Raw genomic sequence first — 21,132 nt, forward strand, 5'->3', positions numbered from 1 at the left:
TTTAGTCTGTAAGAATTTCTCTAAATGGTCAGAACTTTTCTAAACAGATTAATTTATTTATAAGAGTAAATGTGGGGACTGTTCCTGAAGTACCATTAGTGTCTTGGTAATAAAAACAGTTTATTAATTTCCTCTTTTAATTATTACAAAATTAAGTTTCTTATCTGCTTCTGCTGGAGTATTATTTTTACTTTTAGTGCATCACTACTACACTTTACTATAAACTACGTGATGCAGTACTTAAATACAGAACATTTTAAATATATATTCAGTACTTTATTTTAAGTGTGGAGCTTATTTGATTCATTTAAAAGTACTTTTACTCAGGTTTGGATCTCTTGTACTTTAATACAGGTCTCTTAATGTCACAGATGCTTATATTTATTTATACATACACAATGATTCATTAATATTTCCTTCTCAGATCATTTTTCATGCCTTAATTTCTTTACTTTCTTAAAATATGCATATTTTTAAGCTGATGTTTGATCTTTAGTGTGAACTCCAGTGTGTGTAAAGAGACCTGCAGGTAAAGTATATGTATATTATATATTTTAAACCACTGAAAATGCAAACGATGATAATGTTCTTTTGGAAACTGCAAATATTTACTCATCAAACTCGCTGAACTTGATGTACCTGTAAGTCTCTGACGTCTATCAGTTCAGCTTAACGTTAGAATACAACATTTTGCATGAAAGTTAAGGCTAATCATCACTGTGTTAAACATAATTACACCACAGTTAGTTTTATCTTTAAGGTTTTATCCAATTTAACTAAAAGTTTTACAAACCAAACATCTGCAGTGCAGAAACATCTGTCTAAATGAAATACAGCAAGTTTATTAAATCTCAAAATATTAAATTTACTACATTTATCTCAAAACAAACCTCCTCACTCTATTCATTCTTTAAGATAAATGTACTTAACGCACTTTTAAGTAACATCAAAATCTTAAAATCTCAATGCACATTTTATTTGTTAGAATAAAACAATGTATTTTTTGGTACTTTAGATATACTTTTTATTTATCAGACTATGGTACATGTACATTTTATTTAATGCACATATTTTAGATGTATTGTTTTACTTTACTGTTAATTAGTCCAAAATCGCTTTTCAATCGTTTTTAAACTTTACTTTTAATAAATAAAATTATAATAAATTACTGGGTGACGGTGCTCCGATTGGTCCAGCGGACTAAAGCGCCGTCACTACGATCGGGAGATCGCTGGTTCGAATCCCAGTCTTGCAGCTTGTCATCAGCTAACGGAGCTCCTAGGGTGATGTGGATCAGCACAAGGCTGCATCTGTGAGCTGATGTATCAGAACCGTGTAGCTGCACTTTCCTCCGAGCGTTAGCGCTGCTGTGATGCTACGACTCAGCAATGCTACAGCATCAGCAGCAGCTCAAAAAGAGGCGGAGTCTGACTTCACATGTATCAGAGGAGGCGTGTGCTGGTCTTCTTAACCCTCCTGGTGTTGGGGGGGGGGGGGTAAATGTTGGGTAATTGGCTGTGTAAATTGAAGATAAAAATGTACAAATTATACAGTGTCGTGTTTTAGCGGCGGATCACTGAATGGAACTAAAATTTTAACTACTTTGCCTGTAGATCAGTGACAATATTACGTATTATAGCACAAACCTATAAAATAAAACATTCAGAAAACTCTTAAATGTAGAATCTAGGGGAAAAAAAAAACATAAAAAAACAGACACTAAAATAGCATATATTTTTTTTAATAAAACAGTTCAAATTTTTTTTGCAGTTGTAAAGCATCATGCGAAACAAAAACAAATGTTCCTCCCGTCTCGTAATTAAAGGCTAAACCTCCTGCATATATATATATTTATATATATATATATATATATATTTTATATGCAGATTAAAAACAGTTCCTTACAAATATGGCATTAGCTCACGTCAGTGAATCCGGGAACGCGCCGACTTTGTAAACATGGCTTCAGCAAAAAACAGAGAACAGAATCAGTTCATGCTTCAACAGTAAAGAGGTTCATCAGAAAGCATGCATCTGACGCTTAATGATATTTACATTACAAACGGTTCTGAACGCAGAAGCAGACGAGGAGTTACGGCTTCTTCTGTTTAAAATAAGTATATTTAACCTTATAAAGAAACAGGACCACAGACATGAAGACTTTAAGACATTAATCCATAAATTGAAATCTTAATATTCCGTCCCCTAAAGCTCCTTCAGAGGGAGTGTGTGGTGTCTCTGCTGGAAGACGGTGAGGGGAGAGAGGTTTGGTGTTTGGCACTGGTGTGTGCGGTGAGGACTGTGCTGTGCTATACGATGTTGAAGACCATGGACAGGTACTGCTCGTACGAGACCTGGATCCACCCGTCCTGATCCGTATCGTATCTCCTGAACACATCCGTTAACCTCTGAACACAGAAAACACAAACAGCATCCAGAGAAATGAGAGCTTGTTCATGCAGAGTTCCTTTAAAAATGAGAATATTATTAAAACGTTACTTTATTTCAGTAATTCAGTTCAAAATGTGAAACTCTATATATCATATAGATGTATTAAACACACAGAGTGATCTATTTTAAGTGCAACTGGTATTTTTTACAATGTAAGCAGTGTGGGCAGTGTGCCAAGTACTGCTTAAAAATGAAAGCCACATCTCCATAAAAGTTGTCTGCTCTCCAAATGTCATGTCTCTCTCTGTCTAATACTGTCTAATCTATTTAATATAATCACTTCAGTTTCTGAATCAGTTTCTCTGATTCTGCTATTTATAGGTTTATGTTTGAGTAAAATGAACATTGTTGTTTTATTCTATAAACTACAGACAACATTTCTCCCAAATTCCAAATAAAAATATTCTCATTTAGAGCATTTATTTACAGAAAATGAGAAATGACTGAAATAACAAAAAAGATGCAGAGCTTTCAGACTTTTTAAAGAGTTTTAAGAGTTCAGAAATCAATATTTGGTGGAATAACCCTGGTTGGTTTTTAATCACAGTTTTAATTTCATGCATCTTGGCATCATGTTCTCCTCCACCAGTCTTACACACTGCTTTTGGATAACTTTATGCTGCTTTACTCCTGGTGCAAAAATTCAAGCAGTTCAGTTTGGTGGTTTGATGGTTTGTGATCATCCATCTTCCTCTTGATTATATTCCAGAGGTTTTTAATTTGGTAAAATCATAGAAAATCACCATTTTTATGTGGTATGTTTGGGAGAGGGATCTCTGTTATATTTGAATATGATACTTGGAACAATATTTAAGAACATATATTGTTTTTCTATTGTCAATTACCCAACCCACTAATTATAACTTCCCCTATCACTGTGCTCTCTCGGGGCTCCGGCAGCTGATGACAAGCAGCATGACCAGGATTCGAACCAGCGATCCCCCCCATTCATTCTATTTTCAATCTAACTATCTTATGTTTAGCTACTCTCTGTATATTACGCTTACATCTCTGTCAATATTACTGTCCTAAATCACCTGTGTTGCTAAAAATATTAAAATAACATTATTTAAAGGTGCAATTACAGTCGTCCTGGTCTTTTAAAAGCTAACAGATCATTAATAACAGAAGTATTGTGCATCATGAGCCGCGTTCCTACCTGTAGTACGATACAGCACTGTATGAAATCGTCGAAGGCCACCTGACCTTTCCTCTGCCGGTCAAACTTCTCGATCAGCGTGTTATAAAACTGATCTGAGAGACGATAGCCTGGAGAAAACAAAGAGCAGCAGCAGCAGCATGAGGATCAGGCAGATCCACCAAAATGCTCCTTACATTAGTTATCATTAGAGATTAGCTGTGATCACATTCTGCTTGAGAATGCATTAAATTCTTTAAAAGCTTCAGGCTTATTCACTTGCTTGTGGCTAATTGCTAATTACTCCTTCTTTAAACAAAAAAACAATCTGCAAGGCATGTGCATACCAAAATCACTTTTTAGAAGCAAAAATAAAACAAATTAATCACGACAGAATTCACACATATCACTTTTCCTTTCTTAAAACCAAGCTTTTGATATTGGGTGTTTAAAAGTGAATACAAGAATCAGTGCATGTAGGAGGGAGACTATTCTGCATAGTGTAGAAGCCGGCAAGAAGAGGCAGGCTATATGGAGTCTATGTGTATATATATGTATATATGTCATTATCAGTACAGTGATGGTGGCGCTCGGAGCTGAAGCTAGTAGTGTTATAGGATGTAATCAGGTTTTTATTAAGTTTTTTGTGCACTTTTTAAGTTATTAATGTCTCGTTTTAAATATCAGGGCTTCTAGTAAGGAGGTGTGGAGCTACTTTGAGCTGGATAACGGTGTAAAAAGCAGTTTATCAGGGTACATGCTGCACATTAATACCTGTATAAACGCCTTTTTCTTCACCAACAACAAAAACCCTCATATTAGAGAGAGGAGAGACTCGTAGCTTTATAAAGGGAAATGGATGAGTTAGCAGCTCATATGTGGAGCATCTTTTGCTGGAGTGGAGAAACAGTAAACAGCTGCTCTGAAGTTCATGCTCAGGTCCAGGAGGAGAAAAAAGGACAGGCGGTTTGCTTTTGCTGTTTTTTAGCAGCTATAGCTGCACAGCTGCACCAAGAGATGCAGTGTGGGTATGAGAGCATGAGAAGCACGTAGCGCTAATGCTAATGCATAAAAAAAGATTAAGAAGCATGAATTCTACATGATTTGACCGTTCACATTCATGTTGCATGTTCACAGATCAGATACGTATTGGATACGTTCACACAGCCATAAAAAAATCAGATTTGAGTCACTTCATCCTGGTAATGTGAACGCAGCCTGATTTACACAAAGGAGATGCTGCCGCTGAAGCGTCTCTGTTCTATCAGAAACTCATCTGCCTGAACAGAGTTAGTTCAGCCTGCCATCACCCATCGTTTATCAGTATTGACTGATTTCTGCAGAGTTAATAACTGCAGTAATCACTTCTTCACTGAACCAAACTGCCTGTAAAAATGTGCCAACGTCTCATTTCCTCCGGCGCTGCTTCACTGGGTGCCAACAGACCTCCATCCCAAAGCCCTGCATTAATCTACCGTCTCTGGCCTGAGACCAGTTAAAGCGGAGTTCTGCGACAACGGCTATATATTTCACTCCTGGGCTCATCATACAGTCAGGAAGTGCAAATTTTCAGCCATCAATAGAGGATATTACTAGTCTGCATTAGGAGTGTATTAAACAATATCGCAATATTTCAGGGTATAACTATTTAAATTTTTATTTAAGTTCCATCATTTACTTTTTTATAATTGTGGTTATTTTAGTCCTTTTTTTTAATTTTTAACTGTGTTTAGATTTTATTATTCTACGTATTTACCTCTTTGTTTTATTGCTCTACATTTTAGCCTGTTTGCACATCCTTTTATTTTAAACTATTTCATTTTTTCTTAATTAAATTACACATTGTTTGCTTGTTTTTATGTAAGCTCTGCTACATTGACAATGAGGGTTACCCTCAATGTATTTACCAAGTGAAAATAAAGGTTGATTAATTGATTAATTGATTGATTGAATGTTGAAAAATTCAATTCAAATTGCAAACAGCAGTAACTTTGATGACGTACCAAAATGAAATTGTATTAAATAAAAATAGATAATAATGATGTAAAACAAAAAATAAATAATGTAACACAAAAAAATTTAATTGAAAAAAAAAAAGATATTTGATATATAAAATAAGGTATATAAAAGTTATAAAAAAAATAATGCACAGCACTGTGTATAACAGTGATGCTTTTTCTTTAATGTCATTAGCTGTTATTATTTTGACACTGGTTGCACTGTTTTGATTTTGAGAGCATTAGTTGATGCAGATGATTAAACAAGCTTTTGAACAGGGAATGATCTATTTGGTTAACTGTAAGAGGGATGTATGTTGCTGTATTGAGAGTTTAGAGTTAAACACTTGTTATCAGTTGTAAAAATCTATAATAAAAACTCACCGAATCCAGTTAAAGCCTGTTTCAGCTCGTTCTTGTCGATGAACCCTGAGTTGTCGCGGTCGTAGGTGCGGAAGATGTTTTGCCAGTCGGTGATATACTTCCATACGCCAGCGAATTCGTTAAAGTTGACGCCACCTTTATTCTCTCTGTCGAACATAGCTAAAAGTGAAAGAAATTATTTAAGAGTTATTACAGTATAAATGATCAATTTTATAACCTGTAAAATGGGATTAATGGCCATTTGCTCAGCCAATTACCCAATCCGCTCATTCTATTGATGCCCCCCCAACACCAGGAGGGTAAAGAAGACCAGCACACGCCTCCTCTGATACATGTGAAGTCAGACCCCGCCTCTTTTTAATCTGCTGCTGATGCTGTAGCATTTGCGAGTAGCATCACAGCTCTAACGCTCGGAGGAAAGCGCAGCGACTCGGTTCTGATACATCAGCTCACAGACGCAGCCTTGTGCTGATCCACATCACCCTAGGAGTGATGATGAGGGGAAAGAGAGAGCGCCATCTACTGTACTGTACCCACCCAGATAGAAACAGCAAGGACAATTATGCTCTCTTAGGGCTCCGGCAGCTGATGGCAAGCTGCATGACTGGGATTCGAACCAGCGATCTTCTGATCATATTGATAGCACTTTAACCTACTGTACTACTCGGATCTCTTCGGATTTAATCAACTTTAAAGGGTTTTTAATGGTAATATTAAATGTTACTGACTTTCAGGAGCTTAAAAAAAAAAACCACTGCAGCTTCCTTCCTTTTACACATCCTGAGAAAACACGCAGCCATATTTATTTATGTTGTATATATTATAATATAATAACTGCAGTAATACAAACATCCAATAATTACATGCATGGTAAATAGGACCGTCACGATAACACTTTTTTAATTTTTAAATTATTGTGATAAAACGATATTACTGTCCATTTAAATACTACTGATATAATGATAATAAAATAATAATAATCATAATAAAAGCAATTAAACCATAATTAATTATAGTCTAGGAAATATAACCTTTTTTTCTACCGCAGTCCACACTCTATGTATTTAGTATTGGTGTGACGCATCATATTGAACTCAAATATATTGCCCAAGAAAAAATTCTAACATGACAAAAAATAAAAAAATAAACAATTAAAATCATGATATTGTTGAAAGCACAAACCTTGTATTATTTTTAAGTCTTAAAAAAACTACACTGTAGTTTTGTGGTAGATATTTGTGGTTGAATTACGTATTTATTGTTATATTTTTATTTTGTAATTAATTAATTGATAATTTTTTTAATTAGGGCTAATTGATCTCTAGTTGATCAGGGCTTGATATAATGAATCGTTGGAGAGAAGAGGGAAAATACTAAAGCGCTGCTCTGATGCTGGGATCACCAGGTTAAAGGATTGAGGAAAAAGATACTCACAAATAATTGATCTGACTGTCACAGGATTGAATGGCGTCCATGTGCCTGCCAAAAAACAAGAAACAGTTTAACAGCAGAGTCCGGCCAACAAGAGTGTTAAATTCACCTGGAAATCACTTTAGAAACACAAAAATCTAAAAAACATTTGACTGATGATTAGTCCTGTCTGCACTGATCAAATCAGTTCTGCCGATTGTCTGTATGCAGCTTTGTTCCTGCAGGTATGTAGGTTACCATCACTGTTTATTTAATGTTCTTTTCCTCAGTTAAATCCAGTGTTGTAGCAGCAGAATTGCTTTTAAACTACACTACAGGCGAGCGTGTAGTCCCAGTAAAGCCAATTAAACTGCATTATAAAAATCTGAGACGTGAAACACGGCTCAGCAAGGCCAGGTTTCACAGCAATTCACTGCAGGTCTGATGAAACACTCAAACACAAACCCGCTGCTGACGATAAAACCCTGTAACTCACTGTACAGCGAGCCCTCCTCCTGGTGAGGGAGGAATAAAAGGCTTAATGAAATACAGAAGTGAGCTTATCACAGCGGCCAGGCTCTCTGCACTCCTCCTGCTGCAAGTGGCGTAACCAATACGGCCAAAGTGCAAAATAAATCCACTCGTGCGTTCTGATGAGTCAGTGCTTCAGCTCCGGCGCTCTGCTCTGAGAAAGAGCTTTCTGAGTTATAAACTACTTTCTAAGCAATTCCTCCTACAAACAGAAATTTTAAGAACAAGAACAGATTGGGGTTGCAGAGCTGACTGCCTTTTATAGCTTGATATACTGTAAAAACACTGTAAAAATAGATATACAGATATTTTCATTCTGATTTGAGCCACTCTTTTACATGTAGTATTGAAATCACATAACCAATTCAGGTAAATGTGACTAATTTACTCTTATGAAGGTCCTCTGTGATTTTATTCCCATCCAGAACGATTATGTTCGTGTTTTTCTCAGACGTCCTCTGAGATAAAAAAATTACAGTCTGAATTATCTACTGTTTTTCTCTGAACTCCGTGCTCCTCCGGTAATTTTAGTCCCATCCGGACGCACATCTCTGAGTTTCGTCTCCTCACGTTTAATAAAATAGCTATTTGTCCACTGCCGTGCACCGTAGTTATTGTACACTTTGGACGAGATTTTCCACGGAGATCCACGTTAAAAAACACAACAGCAAGCGGAAATGGAGGAGCTACTGAACTCCGTGATGTCATGTGACCGAGAAATATAAATTTTTATCACTGAGTAGAAGTCTGAAATATTTTTCACAGACGTCCCTCTGAGAAACTAATGAGCATTCAGTCACCCAGACTTGGAACTGAACCCCAGTCTCCCACATGGCAGCTTACTGGCAGGCAGTGGTGTTATCCACTGCACCACACCAACCACTACAGCCATATATGTACTATTTTATATATATTTTTTAGATTTTTTGAGATTTTTTAGAGTGTTAAGAAGGAACTTTCAGGTGATTCTGATTCTCTCCAACACTCTAACTAGGAGAATTAATTTAAATATAATTATGTACGGTATATAATGTAAAACTCTTTGGTTAATAAAATGACTTAAAATAAAAAAGCCTGCTGGCAAATTTGTAATTAGATTTACCAATAAAACTTTATGATCTACGCACCATTAAGCGAGGGAAGAAAAAAAATATTTAAAAAATGGTTTAAGTGATTTTTTTTTTCGCTGGAAAAAAGAGAGTCTGCGTTTCCTGAGCCGCCAAGGTCACACTGACTATCTTTCTTACGGGACTCGAGCAACGCAAATCACTCGGGCTCGGTGTGGACAGCCCCATCAGGACCCGGTGTGTGTTTATCCATTACTGGGCTAAACAGGAGGGGGGTGTAGAGCAGCTCACACACTGCCTGACCTCCGGCACAAAGACACTACTGTACCGCTCACACTGACTCACACTGGACCTTCTCACCACCGCGCAGAGCATCCAGCAGCAGAACGTGCTAATGAACGACACAGGCAGCGCACACACACACACACACACACACACACACCCTGCAACACACCGCCGAACATACAGCTTCACTATGGATCAGTAACACACACCCAGCAATGAGCAACATGGAAAAAAACAACACTGAGATATTTTTAATGCTACGCTAGTGTGCAGTTTGTGGCACTAAAAAGCACTGATTTAAGGAATTGATTTATAGACCTTTTTTTTTTACAATGAATAGTTTGGAATTACCCTTAAACCCCCGAAAACCCTGTAAAACCCACGTTACAGAGAGCAACTAGAGAGAGACTGCAATACTGCAATATCTAATTTAACTGGTTACCTGTTATTAAGCCTTTTATACAGAGTTTATACAGGAATACTGTAAACTAGGGTTAGCACTGGCAATGATCAAATCACTGAAGAAATGAACAAAGGACTAAAGGAAGAAAAGAAGGAATAACGGAATGACTAAATGAAGAAACAAATGAATGAAGGACTTAGGGAAAGAAAAAAGAATGACTAAATGAAGAAAGGAAGGAAGAAAGAGATAAAGAAAGGAAGGATTAACTGAAGGAAGCAATGACTGAAGGAAGAATGGAACGAAGGACTGAAGGAAGGAAGGAAGGAAGGAAGGAATGAGTAAAGGAAGAAATGTGTAAAGGAAGGAAGGAAGGAAGGAAGAAATGACTAAAAGGGAGGAAAGACTAAAAAAAAAGGAATAAATGACTGAAGGAAGGAAGAATGGAAAGAAGGAAGGAATAACTGAAGGAAGAAAGAAAGGAAGCAAGGAATGAAGGAAGAAAGAAATGTGTAAAGGAAGGAAGGAAGAAATGACCAAAGAAAGGAAAGAATGAACGACTGAAAAAGAAAGGAATGTATGACTGAAGAAAGAATAGAAGGAATGAATGAATGATAGAAGGAAGGACTGAAGGAATAAAGGAAGAAATGAAGGAATAACTGAAGGTAGGAATGACTGAAGAAAGAATGGAAGCACTGAAGGAAGGAAGAAAGCAATGACTGAAGTAAGAAATGTGTAAAGGAAGGAATGAAGAAATGACTAAGGACAGAAAAGAATGAATACCCAAAGGAAGAAAGGAACAACTGTCTGAAAAAGAAAGGAATAAATGATTGAAAAAAGAAAGATAGCTCAGCAAAATTGCGGCAACAATGTCCATCCCCCTAAAAAAATAAATAATACTACTATATCAGCAGTGAGGGAATACTCTGGACGACTTCAAGTAAAAGAACATGTCCATCAACACTGAAAACTACTATCAGCGAGTAATCCAGCTCAGAAAAACGTAGCTTGGTAAAGCGGCTTTGAGTACTGCATTCCTCTACAGTCTGTATCTGTATTTTTATCCATTCATGAACCTGATTAAATCCCATGACTCCCTTGTGATAATGAGTTAAATTGTGATAATCACCAGGGGAAATAAGATAACCTGTCTTCTAAAGGACTGTGACTGTATAAATCACCTCTGGGTCCTGGAGTAATTTTACTACAGCTATACCCTGACATAAAAAATGACTCTGGGAATAAATCTGAGCACACGGTCATCAGCCTGACTAATGCTGAGCACAGCATCAGAGAAATCAGGAGCACATAAATACGGCGAGGCAGAAAACCCTGACAGCGCTGATAGAAAAGTGTGAAGTGAGAGTGAAAAAGAGTGAGAGTGAAAAAAACAGGAAGTGCTCATTACTGAGTAGACACTACATATAATATAGCTCATCTAGCTAATCTAGATTAGTTATAAGTATAGCATTTTACTAGGGCTTAATACTTATGAATCAGAAAATGAAATGCAGTCATTTAGTTAAAAAATAACAGAATGATAAAATAAATAAAATAACACTTTAATTGCCATTTTCAGCCAAATCATTCTGGGAGGGATCTAGCACTGTGAGGTAACGAGACGAACAACAGTTCGAAACTTTTTAAAATAAAGACATTTTTACACTAATAACAGTATTTACAATGTCATATGTTACTTTACACCATGTGTAATAATGCCCTGCTAAGTGCAGTTCAGCCTATACTGACCTACTGACACCAAATCCACCGGAGATCCTATTTAAACCTATAGTTACTTACACACAGAGGTTGGCAAATTCCAGGTCCAGAAAGTAAAACCCTGAGGTGGATTTTCAGTTTAAAGTAGTGTAAACAGAACTGTTCTCAATTGTACTTGGCTGGTGGTGTTTTTCCTCCATAGACTAATTCTAACCATTTGTTTCTTAGCTCTGAATTACTGGGTAAAGTATATAAACCCTGATGTGTTATTCGCGCAAATAACACAGGAATGAACTGCATGCTGTTCCTAGCGCTGTTAGCTCCTCCTATCTGATGAGAAGGGAAACTATAAACAGAAGGTTAAAATAGTTGACTAAACATTATATAAGATCAAAAACAACTGTTCTGTGACATATTTTGTGAATTAAACTATTTTTTTTACCAGTCGTCAGTGATGCAGTATGTTATGATTTTAACAATCCCCTCTGTGTATTGAGAGCTGCAGTAAAATTACTGGAGTTGGCAGCTGTAATCTGTAATCTGGTAGTTGTGTCATGGAAAATAAGAATACCTTTAGTGTGATGCTGCATAGCGACTCATTGATGCACTGATATATTGTGTGACTCACAGAAAGCATGTGCTAGCTTTTATTCTCTCAGTACTGACGTCATGTGATGGGCTGGTTGCATTAAGGTCTTAAAAGGTTTAAATGTTTAAAAGGTAAAATTTACTTTTTATTTTAACATCAGTGTTTATATACTTTACCCAGTAATTCAGATCTAAGAAACAAATGGTTAGAATAAGTCTATGGAGGAAAAACACCACCAGCCAAATACAACTGAGATAGGGAGGTGTTTAGATGGTTAGAACAGTTCTATTTACACTAGTTAAAAGTAAAATATTTTTACTTTCTGGACCTGATTAACTATAGGTTTAAATAGGATCTCCGGTGAATTTTGTGTTTTACACAGACTCTGAACTGCACTTAGCAGGGCATTATTACACATGTTGTAAAGTAATATATGACATTGTAAATACTGTTATTAATGTAGAAATGTCTTTATTTTAAAATGTTTCTAACTGTTGTCTGTCTCACATGTATTGCATGTATGAATATTCATGAGCAAGAGCTGAAATCCTATCAAACCAACTGCTTTAGTCCACTCCTCCACCGGACTAAAACAGTGTTATACCGGATCACCGGAGCTCTTTTTTTTTTTTTTTTTTTTACAAAAAACAGCTCACATGGCATTCATTCATACTAAAGACCACAATTAGACTTAGATTTTATAATGAATGAAAAAACGATGGAATGAGAATTTAAAATCATACATAATCTTATAAAACGTGAAGCAAGCACCAGAGCATGTGGAAATATAAGATAAACCTTTCTGCCCTCATGGAAAAAGCATAGCTGAGGAGAACTACACCCATCAGCAATATTATGGAAACATAAAACAACATCTGCCCTATAAAAAAATGAAAAAAATAAATATACGTGATGAACCTGCTGCTAAAAAAAAAAACATGGCGGAAAAGGATGGTTTGAAAGATCTCATGAGAGAACAGAGGGAATACTGTAGAAACTCGTCAGCATCAAAGACCTGAGCAAAATCCTGTCTGAGCAAAATCAGGATCAAAGATTGAGAAATTTCACTGAATCTTTTATAGACGCTATGAGAAGAGTTATATGATAGAGTCACTCAGATCACAGGAGTGCAGTCAGAGCATCAGACGGCCGTAATAACTGCTTATAATAATCACTATTACTGTACTACTCACTACAGCTGCACAATACATCATTTCAGATTTAAAAGTAGTGAATTACAGGATCTGCAATATTAAATTATTAAATTAAATCAAACAATTCACACTACGACCTACCCTGTCCTTTTTTTCCAAGACATATTCACCAGAAACATGATTTATTTTACTACAACCACAATCGTAATGCATACAGTGTGTATTATTAATACTTATATACACCCTACACCTTTTTCAGCTAAATCTTTTTTGCTAAAAATAACAAGCAAATTCACACCGAAATCTTGAGGCAGTTTATGGATTGAAGTTACTGACAAGCCTTTAAAACTGTAATTAAAACACCTTAAAGATACTGGAATAATTCTGCAAATGGTGAAAATATGAAAGATTTTACTGCAGGAAATATGTATTATCCGCAGGCGAACACATTTACAATTAAAGTTTAGGTTCTCTGCCCGATGCCCAACCCAAACTCAGGCCGGATAGTGCTGAGATTTTCCACCACTTTCCTCGGGCCGAGTTGGGTCGGGCTCAAGAAAATGGTCTGAGATGTAGGCGTCTGTTTCTCTTTTTTTAAATATTAAATTATTTAAAAAAAAAATTAAACACCAGGATGGTGAAGACTAGCACACGCCTCCTCCGATACATTGCCGAGTAGCATCACAGTGCTAACGCTCGTAGGAAAAACGCAGCGACTCGGTTCTGATACATCAGCTCACAGATGCAGCCTTGTGCTGATCCACATCACCCTAGGACTTGCAGCGCTGTGTGTAGCTGTTCTTAATAAACATTATTTTTATTAAACAACAGGTCTATGCTTCTTCAGTGTTGCAATGTTAATTAACATTCTGAACAATATTGCAATAATGCGGGGTTTAAATCGGGCTCAGTTTCATAATGACAGTTTATGGGGTGGGTCGGCTCGTGCAGACATTAGCAACTGTAGTTAACAGAAGTGGTGAGTGTTTAGAGCACATACCGTTTGATAAAGCTTGTTGAAGTTCTGTGTCTGATATTGCTCCACTCCTGTCTTTGTCCACCCTAAAGGGAAAAAAAATCATTATTATTAGTCATATAATTCAACAGTACTAGATCACCACAAATATAATATAATATAATATAATATAATATAATACAATATAATATAATATATTGTATTGTGAGATGCCCTGAGATTCCCACTCTTAAACAGCATACCTCTTGAGATGGTCCAGTAATCTACACATTGCCTAACTCAGGGGTGGCCAGTTTGAGAACAGCTCTACTCAAACACAGATTATTTAACTAATCCACTAATTACTCAGTGTTTGAGTAAAACAACAACCTGAAAAGCTGGTCTCTTCCAGCACTGAACTTCAAGCACCACTGACCTAAAAATGACCTGAACATGAACACTGAAATACATAGACGATCTAATGTTTATTTAATACACTGGTTAAACCTAAACATCTCATTGTCAGTATCTACTAATAGTATCAAACTAATACAAGCTGTAAACTTCAGCTTCTGAATCAGTTTCTCTGATTTTGCTATTTATAGGTTTATGTTTGAGTAAAATGAACATTATTGTTTTATTCTATAAACTACAGACAACATTTCTCCCAAATTACAAATAAAAATATTCTCATTTAGAGCATTTATTTACAGAAAATGAGAAATGTCTGAAATAACAAAAAAGATGCAGAGCTTTCAGACCTCAAATAATGCAAAGAAAACAACAAGTTCATATTCATAAAGTTTTAAGAGTTCAGAAAATCATCAATATTTGGTGGAATAATCCTGGTTGGTTTTTAATCACATTTTTTTTTTTCATGCATCTTGGCATCATGTTCTCCTCCTCCACCAGTCTTACACACTGCTTTTGGATAACTTTATGCTGCTTTACTCCTGGTGTAAAAATTCAAGCAGTTCAGTTTGGTGGTTTGATGGTTTGTGATCATCCATCTTCCTCTTGATTATATTCCAGAGGTTTTTAATTTGGTAAAATCAAAGAAAATCATAATTTTTTAGAGCTGTATTTATTTCTACTTCATGCATTTAAAAGACTGATTCTTATTACAACTCAGTAAACGTGTGGTAATTTCAGCACAGGCTTGTCCAGGAATTGTTTCACACATAAAGAGAGTTGGACAGAATGTGTGGTATTATTACTGGCTCCACCTTAAAACCTTCTCATACCAGAATGTTTCCAAGGAAACTGGTTCCAAACATAGATTCAGACCAACACGATCAGATTCTGAGCCTGTAATACTGTAATATATCTGAAATATAGAGTTATACAGTTTGCAATTTCTTTACTGGACATTATTCCTATGGTCATACACATTTAAAAACAGTCACTTTGTAATCAGATATGATTTTCGTCTGACTATAAGCAGGGTTCATACTGACTTTTGCATGCCTTCAAGGCAAAAATCAACTAAAAACTAAAAAAAATAACCAAAAATCAACTATTACTATAATCAAAATTGATTACAGTTAATTTATAAAAAAAATCCTTTCTATAAGCAATGCTGACACAATCTCCAATAATAAAATGTGTGTCACATCTTGATGGCTCCATTGAGTAGGGCTTAATTACTGAACTAACTCTAATCTGATGTATTTGTAAGCATAAAATAGCTTTTCTTTGTCGATAGATCAAAAATAAAATTAAAAACATATAAAAGGCTCGTAGATTGCAAATTTCCCCTTAATTTTCTAAAACTTTCTGGGTTAATTTTATTTTTCCAAAACTTATTCAGGCATGGAAATTGCGATTTTGAATATTCATGACTTCCATGACTTTTCCAGGTTTTTCATGACTGTATGAACCCTGATTATGCTTTAGCAGATCTCTGTGCGACACTTTTGTGAAGTTGTCAGACATTCCCCAGCAGCCTGACAACAATCCTGGATAAACAGTCAAACAAAAAATCCAGTATTCAAGAAGTAAAAACAGGGAAACCCCTTCAGAAAACACACGGCTACAAGCTGGGCCTCCTGAGCTGTTGCTACACCAAAAAAATATAAAATCTGATTCAGCATGATGGAATGAATAGAAGACCTTGTTGGTTTGTTTGTCCAAGAAGGGCGTGCTCTGTCTCCATAACCACCAAATTCTGAACACACGGCTGCTTGTTCACTCATGTCGGGCCAAGAAAATTGGATGATTCGCTCAACGGGACAACAGGAATACTGAGTCCGAAATTCTACAGTTTTTCTGAGCTTTCTCTGAGCTTTCTCTGAAATACTGGCCTACTCCAGATACGTTCATTTTTTACTGTAAAAGCGTTTTACCGTTACATCCTTCCCCTTAGGTAACGCCATCTGTTTTGCATACGCAAGCTCTGTTCCATTCCAGCTTCCTGGAATTCAGGTGAACACAGGCTACAGTAAAACTTCCACTTCCAGCTTTCCTCACATGACTGCTGTTTTCCACTGCTGCAATCAGCCTGCAAGCTGCCAAACTGAGCGAATCACTCAAAATCTCACATTCGTTGCTCATAGTGAGGTAACGTTGCTTGGAGAGTGGCTTATAAATAGCATAATAGTCTGAAAAGTGAAAGTGCCTACAGACCGAATGAGAAGAAACCTGAGAAGAACCTATAGAATACCTATATTTTCTGCTCACACTGAGTCAAGGTTGGTTGGAGAGTGGCTTATACATAGCATGATAGTCTAAAAAGTGGAAGTGCCTCCAGACAGAGTGAGAAGAAACCTGAGAAGAACCTATTCAGAGTTCCTCTCTGTAATGGTCATACATGCTGGAAGTGCTAGGTTTAGCACACACGTGTGAAAATTAAACATAACTAGGACTTTTAAACGGGTAGAATGCCTATATTTTCCGCTCATACTGAGTTACCGGTGGTTGGGGGAGTGGCTTATACATAGCATGATAATCTAAAAAGTGAAAGTGCCTCCAGACAGAGTGAGAAGAAACCTGAGAAGGAACCTATTCAGAGCTCCTCTGTAATGGTCATACATGCTGGAGGTGCTAGGTTTAGCACACACGTGTGAAAATGAAACTTGATTATTAAGAGTTTTAAAAGTATTTAAAGGTCTTTGTTGGTAAAGGTGGTTAAAAGGCTGGTCATCCAAATGGTTTTTGATCTGTAGGTTGCATTTTATTTTGGTCTTCCTGGTCAACCGGCGTGTTTGGTCATACTTGTTCAAACACATGGGTGGGTAGCTGATAAACAAATAAGAACATATACTAATATATTGTATACAATGTATACTGTATAATATAGCTTAGCAGCTACAACGCTAAATATTGTGAGGACAGATGAAATCTTCCTGTTTATTTAGGATATGTTTGGAGACTGATTTGTGTCACAGCCACAGTGTGAAGAAGAAGAGGAAGGAGTAAAAAGAAAAGCAGTAAAAGAAGAAGAAGAAGAAGAAGAAGAAGAAGAAGGTTTGAACAAAAAAGAAGAAAAGAACAAGGAAAAGGAAGAAAGAAGGAAAGGAGAAGAGAGAAAGGAAGATGTAGAAGAAGTAGAAGAAGAAGAATAAGAAGAATGAAAAGATGGAAAAGAAAAAGAAGGTTTGAACAAAAAGAATGAAAAGAAGCAAGAGAACAAGGAAAAGGAGGAATAGAAGGAGAAGAAAAAAGAGAAAGAAGAAAAATAAGGAGAAGTATAAGTAATAGTAAGATGACGAAGAAGAAGACGAAGAATGAATGAATGAAAAGAAAAAGAAGGTTTGAACAAAAAGAACGGAAGGAAGCAAGAGAAGAAGGAAAAGAAGGAATAGAAGGAGAAGAAAAAGAGAAAGAAGAGAAATAAGAAGTATAAGTAATAGTAAGAAGAAGACGAAGAAGCAGAAGAATGAAGGAATAATTGAATGAACTAAAAATTGAATGAATGAATGAATGAATGAATGAGAAGAAAAAAAAAGGTTTGAAGAAAAAGAAGGTTTGAACAAAAAGAATGAAAAGAAGCTAGAGAAGGAAAAGGAAGAAAAGAAGGAGAGGAAGGAAAAGAAGAAGACTAAGAATAAGAATAATAAGAAGAAGAAAACAAAAAGAAGGAAAATAACAAAAAGAAGGAAATGAATGAAAAGAAGGAGAAGAAAAAAACAAGGTTTGAACAAAAAGAAGGAAAAGAAACAAAGAGAAAGAGAATAAGGAAAAGAAGAAGGAGAAAAATGGGAAGAATAGGAAAAGTAAAAAAGGGAAAGAAGGGGAAAAAGGAGAAGAAAATGGAGAGAAGGAGGAGAAGCTGTGAGTGACTCACTGAGACCTTTACTCTCCTTAGTTCACATGATCAAGGGCAAACCCTCGTAATTGCCTGATCTGTCTCCAGCAGTTCTCCACGGAGTTCCGTGAGCAGCTTTATCCAGCTGCTGGGGGCTTTACGGCCACGTTGCAGTACAGTATCAGCTGTAGCTCTGCGGCTGCTGCTGCTGTAACCGAGGTTAGCTAGCTAATTTAACCAGGTAAATTCAGGTAGAGACATAAACCTGACCTGCGCGAGATCTGCCTTCAGAGCCCAGAGCAGTTTATTACAACATGTGTGAGAAAGCAGCAGCCAGCCCTGCGCAGTATTACATAATTCACTACATTCACTACTACCACCAGAGAGGCAACTTGGCTGGGCTGTTAAAAATGAAAATAAATAAAAAAACACACAGAAAACACACCTACGCTTTTCTTTGGAGCTACGTACACAAGATACACAAGTCACGAAGGATCCTGCGTGTCTGAAATCAAGTGTTTTAACTGGATAACTGGTTAAATAAAGAGACACAAAAATAAACTATTCAGTGGGCATTCAGTTCACACACTCATGCTCAGGCTGATGTGTAGGCAGGCAATATCCTGACTAAAACCAGGAAACGACGTTAGAAAAAAAACAGAACCCATGTTCTGTCGAGTTGTGCTACGTTGTCAAAACGTGCTTCCCTAGTGTAGCTATATTTAAGGCAAAATATAAGAATAGATAAGGAAAAAATACGAAAAAGCACCATATAAGAGCTTGTTCTCTACCTTCTGTACGTGCTATGTGCCATTTTTGGATAGTCTAAATCTTAATTAGCTAAGATTTAAATAATTTTATTTAAAAAAGTGTAGGTCAGCGCATGCGCATTGCCCGTAGGAAGCACGTACCGATGGGTAGCACAACTCGACACAACACCGCGTTTAGAAACTCTCAGAAAAAAAGATAGATTTAACTAGATGTCTATTCAACCTTTATAGTTATTTATCTCACGTAAACAATATACGTTAGCTAAAGAAAGCTGGTTACTCCGTCGCTAGGATACTCATAAAAAGCATAAAGGCTTTAAGAAAAGTAACGTTAATTAGCCAACCTACGACGTTCAAAGCAAAATCTGTAACGTTAAAGTTTTCTGTAACGTTAAAACACAAAATGTCTAAATCCCTGTTGAATTCATATTAATGTTAACAGAATAAGGTTAGTAGTAAAGCTCAGAACAACTTGGCACAGTAAAGCACAGTAAAGCACTGTGCCCCCCCACCCCCTTGTGCCCACCGCACTAACGTTAACAAACCTAACGTTAACGTTAATCTGTAATAACTAGCGAGATTAGATCGCTACCTCAGCTGCGGCCCGCACGTTGAGTAGCTGTGTCGGTAGTTAGTTAGTTGAGTGGTTGTAAGGTTAGCTGTGTCGGTGGTGTTGGTAGTGGTGGGTTGTTTTTAACGTTGGATAGACGGCGCTTTGAATGCGGAACAGCGCGCGTAGCGGCTCGCTGCTGTTTTTTCTCACCTCTGAAAGATGTTCCAGAGAAAGGCCTGGTCCGGCGGCGCCTGGTTGTAGTGCGGGGGTCTGTACTGGTTGTGATAAGCCATTTCTCCTCTAATCGAAGCGGAAAATAAAGGCAGCAGCAGCGCGAGGCGTAGTCCTTCAACTTCAGCCTCAATCTGACTCTGACATTCTCCGCGCAGAGGCGGGGCCTCCGCGGAAAACTCGCCGCTTCGAATAAAAAATGCAGTGACGCAGCGCCTGCACCGCGCTAATTGGTCCCGCGGCACCTCCCAGCCTCCTGATTGGGCAGCGCGCAGACTTTGTGCTAAAGGGGCGGAGCCGCAGCGCTGAACCACTCTGACCGGCCGCTGGAAAATATGAATAGTCTTTGTGGAGTAACTCTCACATTATATCATTATATCACATTACAGCCTGTTTTCTACTGTTTTCTACAGATATTAGATAGTTCTATCCGTTTGGAAAAGATTGTAACTAAGACCATATGTAACTAAAATACGAGATAACTAAATGTTAGTATTTCTTCCTATTTGAACTCTATATAGATATCAATCTATCTTGAGATAGCAGCTTATATATATATATATATATATATATATATATATATATATATATATATATATATATATATATATATATATATATATATATATATTCATTGCGTTTTCTTAATTATTTTAATGACTATTTACATTGTAGATTCTCACTGAAGCATCAAAACTATGAATGAACACATGTGGAGTTTTATGTACTTAACCAAAAAATGAGCTGAACCTCCACAGTCACCGGACCTGAACCCAATCCAGATGGTTTGGGGTGGGCTGGAGCACAGAGTGAAGAAGGCAAAGGAGCAACATGTGCTAATAAACACCTCTGGGAACTCCTTCCTTCCTTCAAGACTCATGGAAAACTTTTCATTTCAGGTGACCACCTCTTGAAGCTCATTGATATAATGATGCCAGGAGTGTGTAAAGCAGTAATCAGAGCAAAGGGGGCTATTTTGAAGAAACTAATATATAATATGTGGTCCAAAATTCCAGCTGAGAGGCGTAAGAAGCTTGTTGATGGTTAAAAGAAGCAAAGTATTTTGGTTGGTATATTTATGTTTATAACTAAGTTGTGTGTAGTTTACACATATTTGTGTCTGTATAGTGTAAATATATCCTCTGTGCTGTGTTGAACATTTGCTATTAACTGTGAAATGTCTTAATAAAGAATCTAGCTGCTTATCTGTTTTTCTGTCTGTCTGGTTGTAATATAAAACAATAATGAAAAA

General features: G+C 36.7%; 1 protein-coding gene across 1 annotated transcript; it reads right to left on the bottom strand.

Annotated features, from left to right (window-relative positions):
- Positions 1-1,725: 1,725 nt before the first annotated feature.
- Positions 1,726-20,200, bottom strand: pdcd6 (programmed cell death 6). Its single transcript, XM_007255857.4, has 6 exons — positions 19,860-20,200; positions 14,126-14,187; positions 7,405-7,449; positions 5,971-6,129; positions 3,611-3,720; positions 1,726-2,408 (listed from the first exon to the last, which is right to left on the bottom strand). The coding sequence occupies exons 1-6, from the start codon at positions 19,940-19,942 to the stop codon at positions 2,310-2,312; spliced, it is 558 nt and encodes a 185-aa protein (XP_007255919.1). The 5' UTR covers positions 19,943-20,200; the 3' UTR covers positions 1,726-2,309.
- Positions 20,201-21,132: the final 932 nt, after the last annotated feature.

This window comes from Astyanax mexicanus, chromosome 6 (genome assembly GCF_023375975.1).
Source record: "Astyanax mexicanus isolate ESR-SI-001 chromosome 6, AstMex3_surface, whole genome shotgun sequence".
In the NCBI taxonomy this organism is placed as follows: Eukaryota; Metazoa; Chordata; class Actinopteri; order Characiformes; family Acestrorhamphidae; genus Astyanax; species Astyanax mexicanus.

Bases quoted from the DNA above. Each gene is read 5' to 3' on its own strand.
- pdcd6 (XM_007255857.4), bottom strand. From the start codon at position 19,942: ATGGCTTATCACAACCAGTACAGACCCCCGCACTACAACCAGGCGCCG. The intron at 7,450-14,125 runs GTATGTGCTCTA...GTTTTTTGGCAG, and splicing joins TCAACAAGCTTTATCAAACG to GCACATGGACGCCATTCAAT. The intron at 3,721-5,970 runs GTGAGTTTTTAT...TGTTTTCTCCAG, and splicing joins ACAGGCTTTAACTGGATTCG to GCTATCGTCTCTCAGATCAG.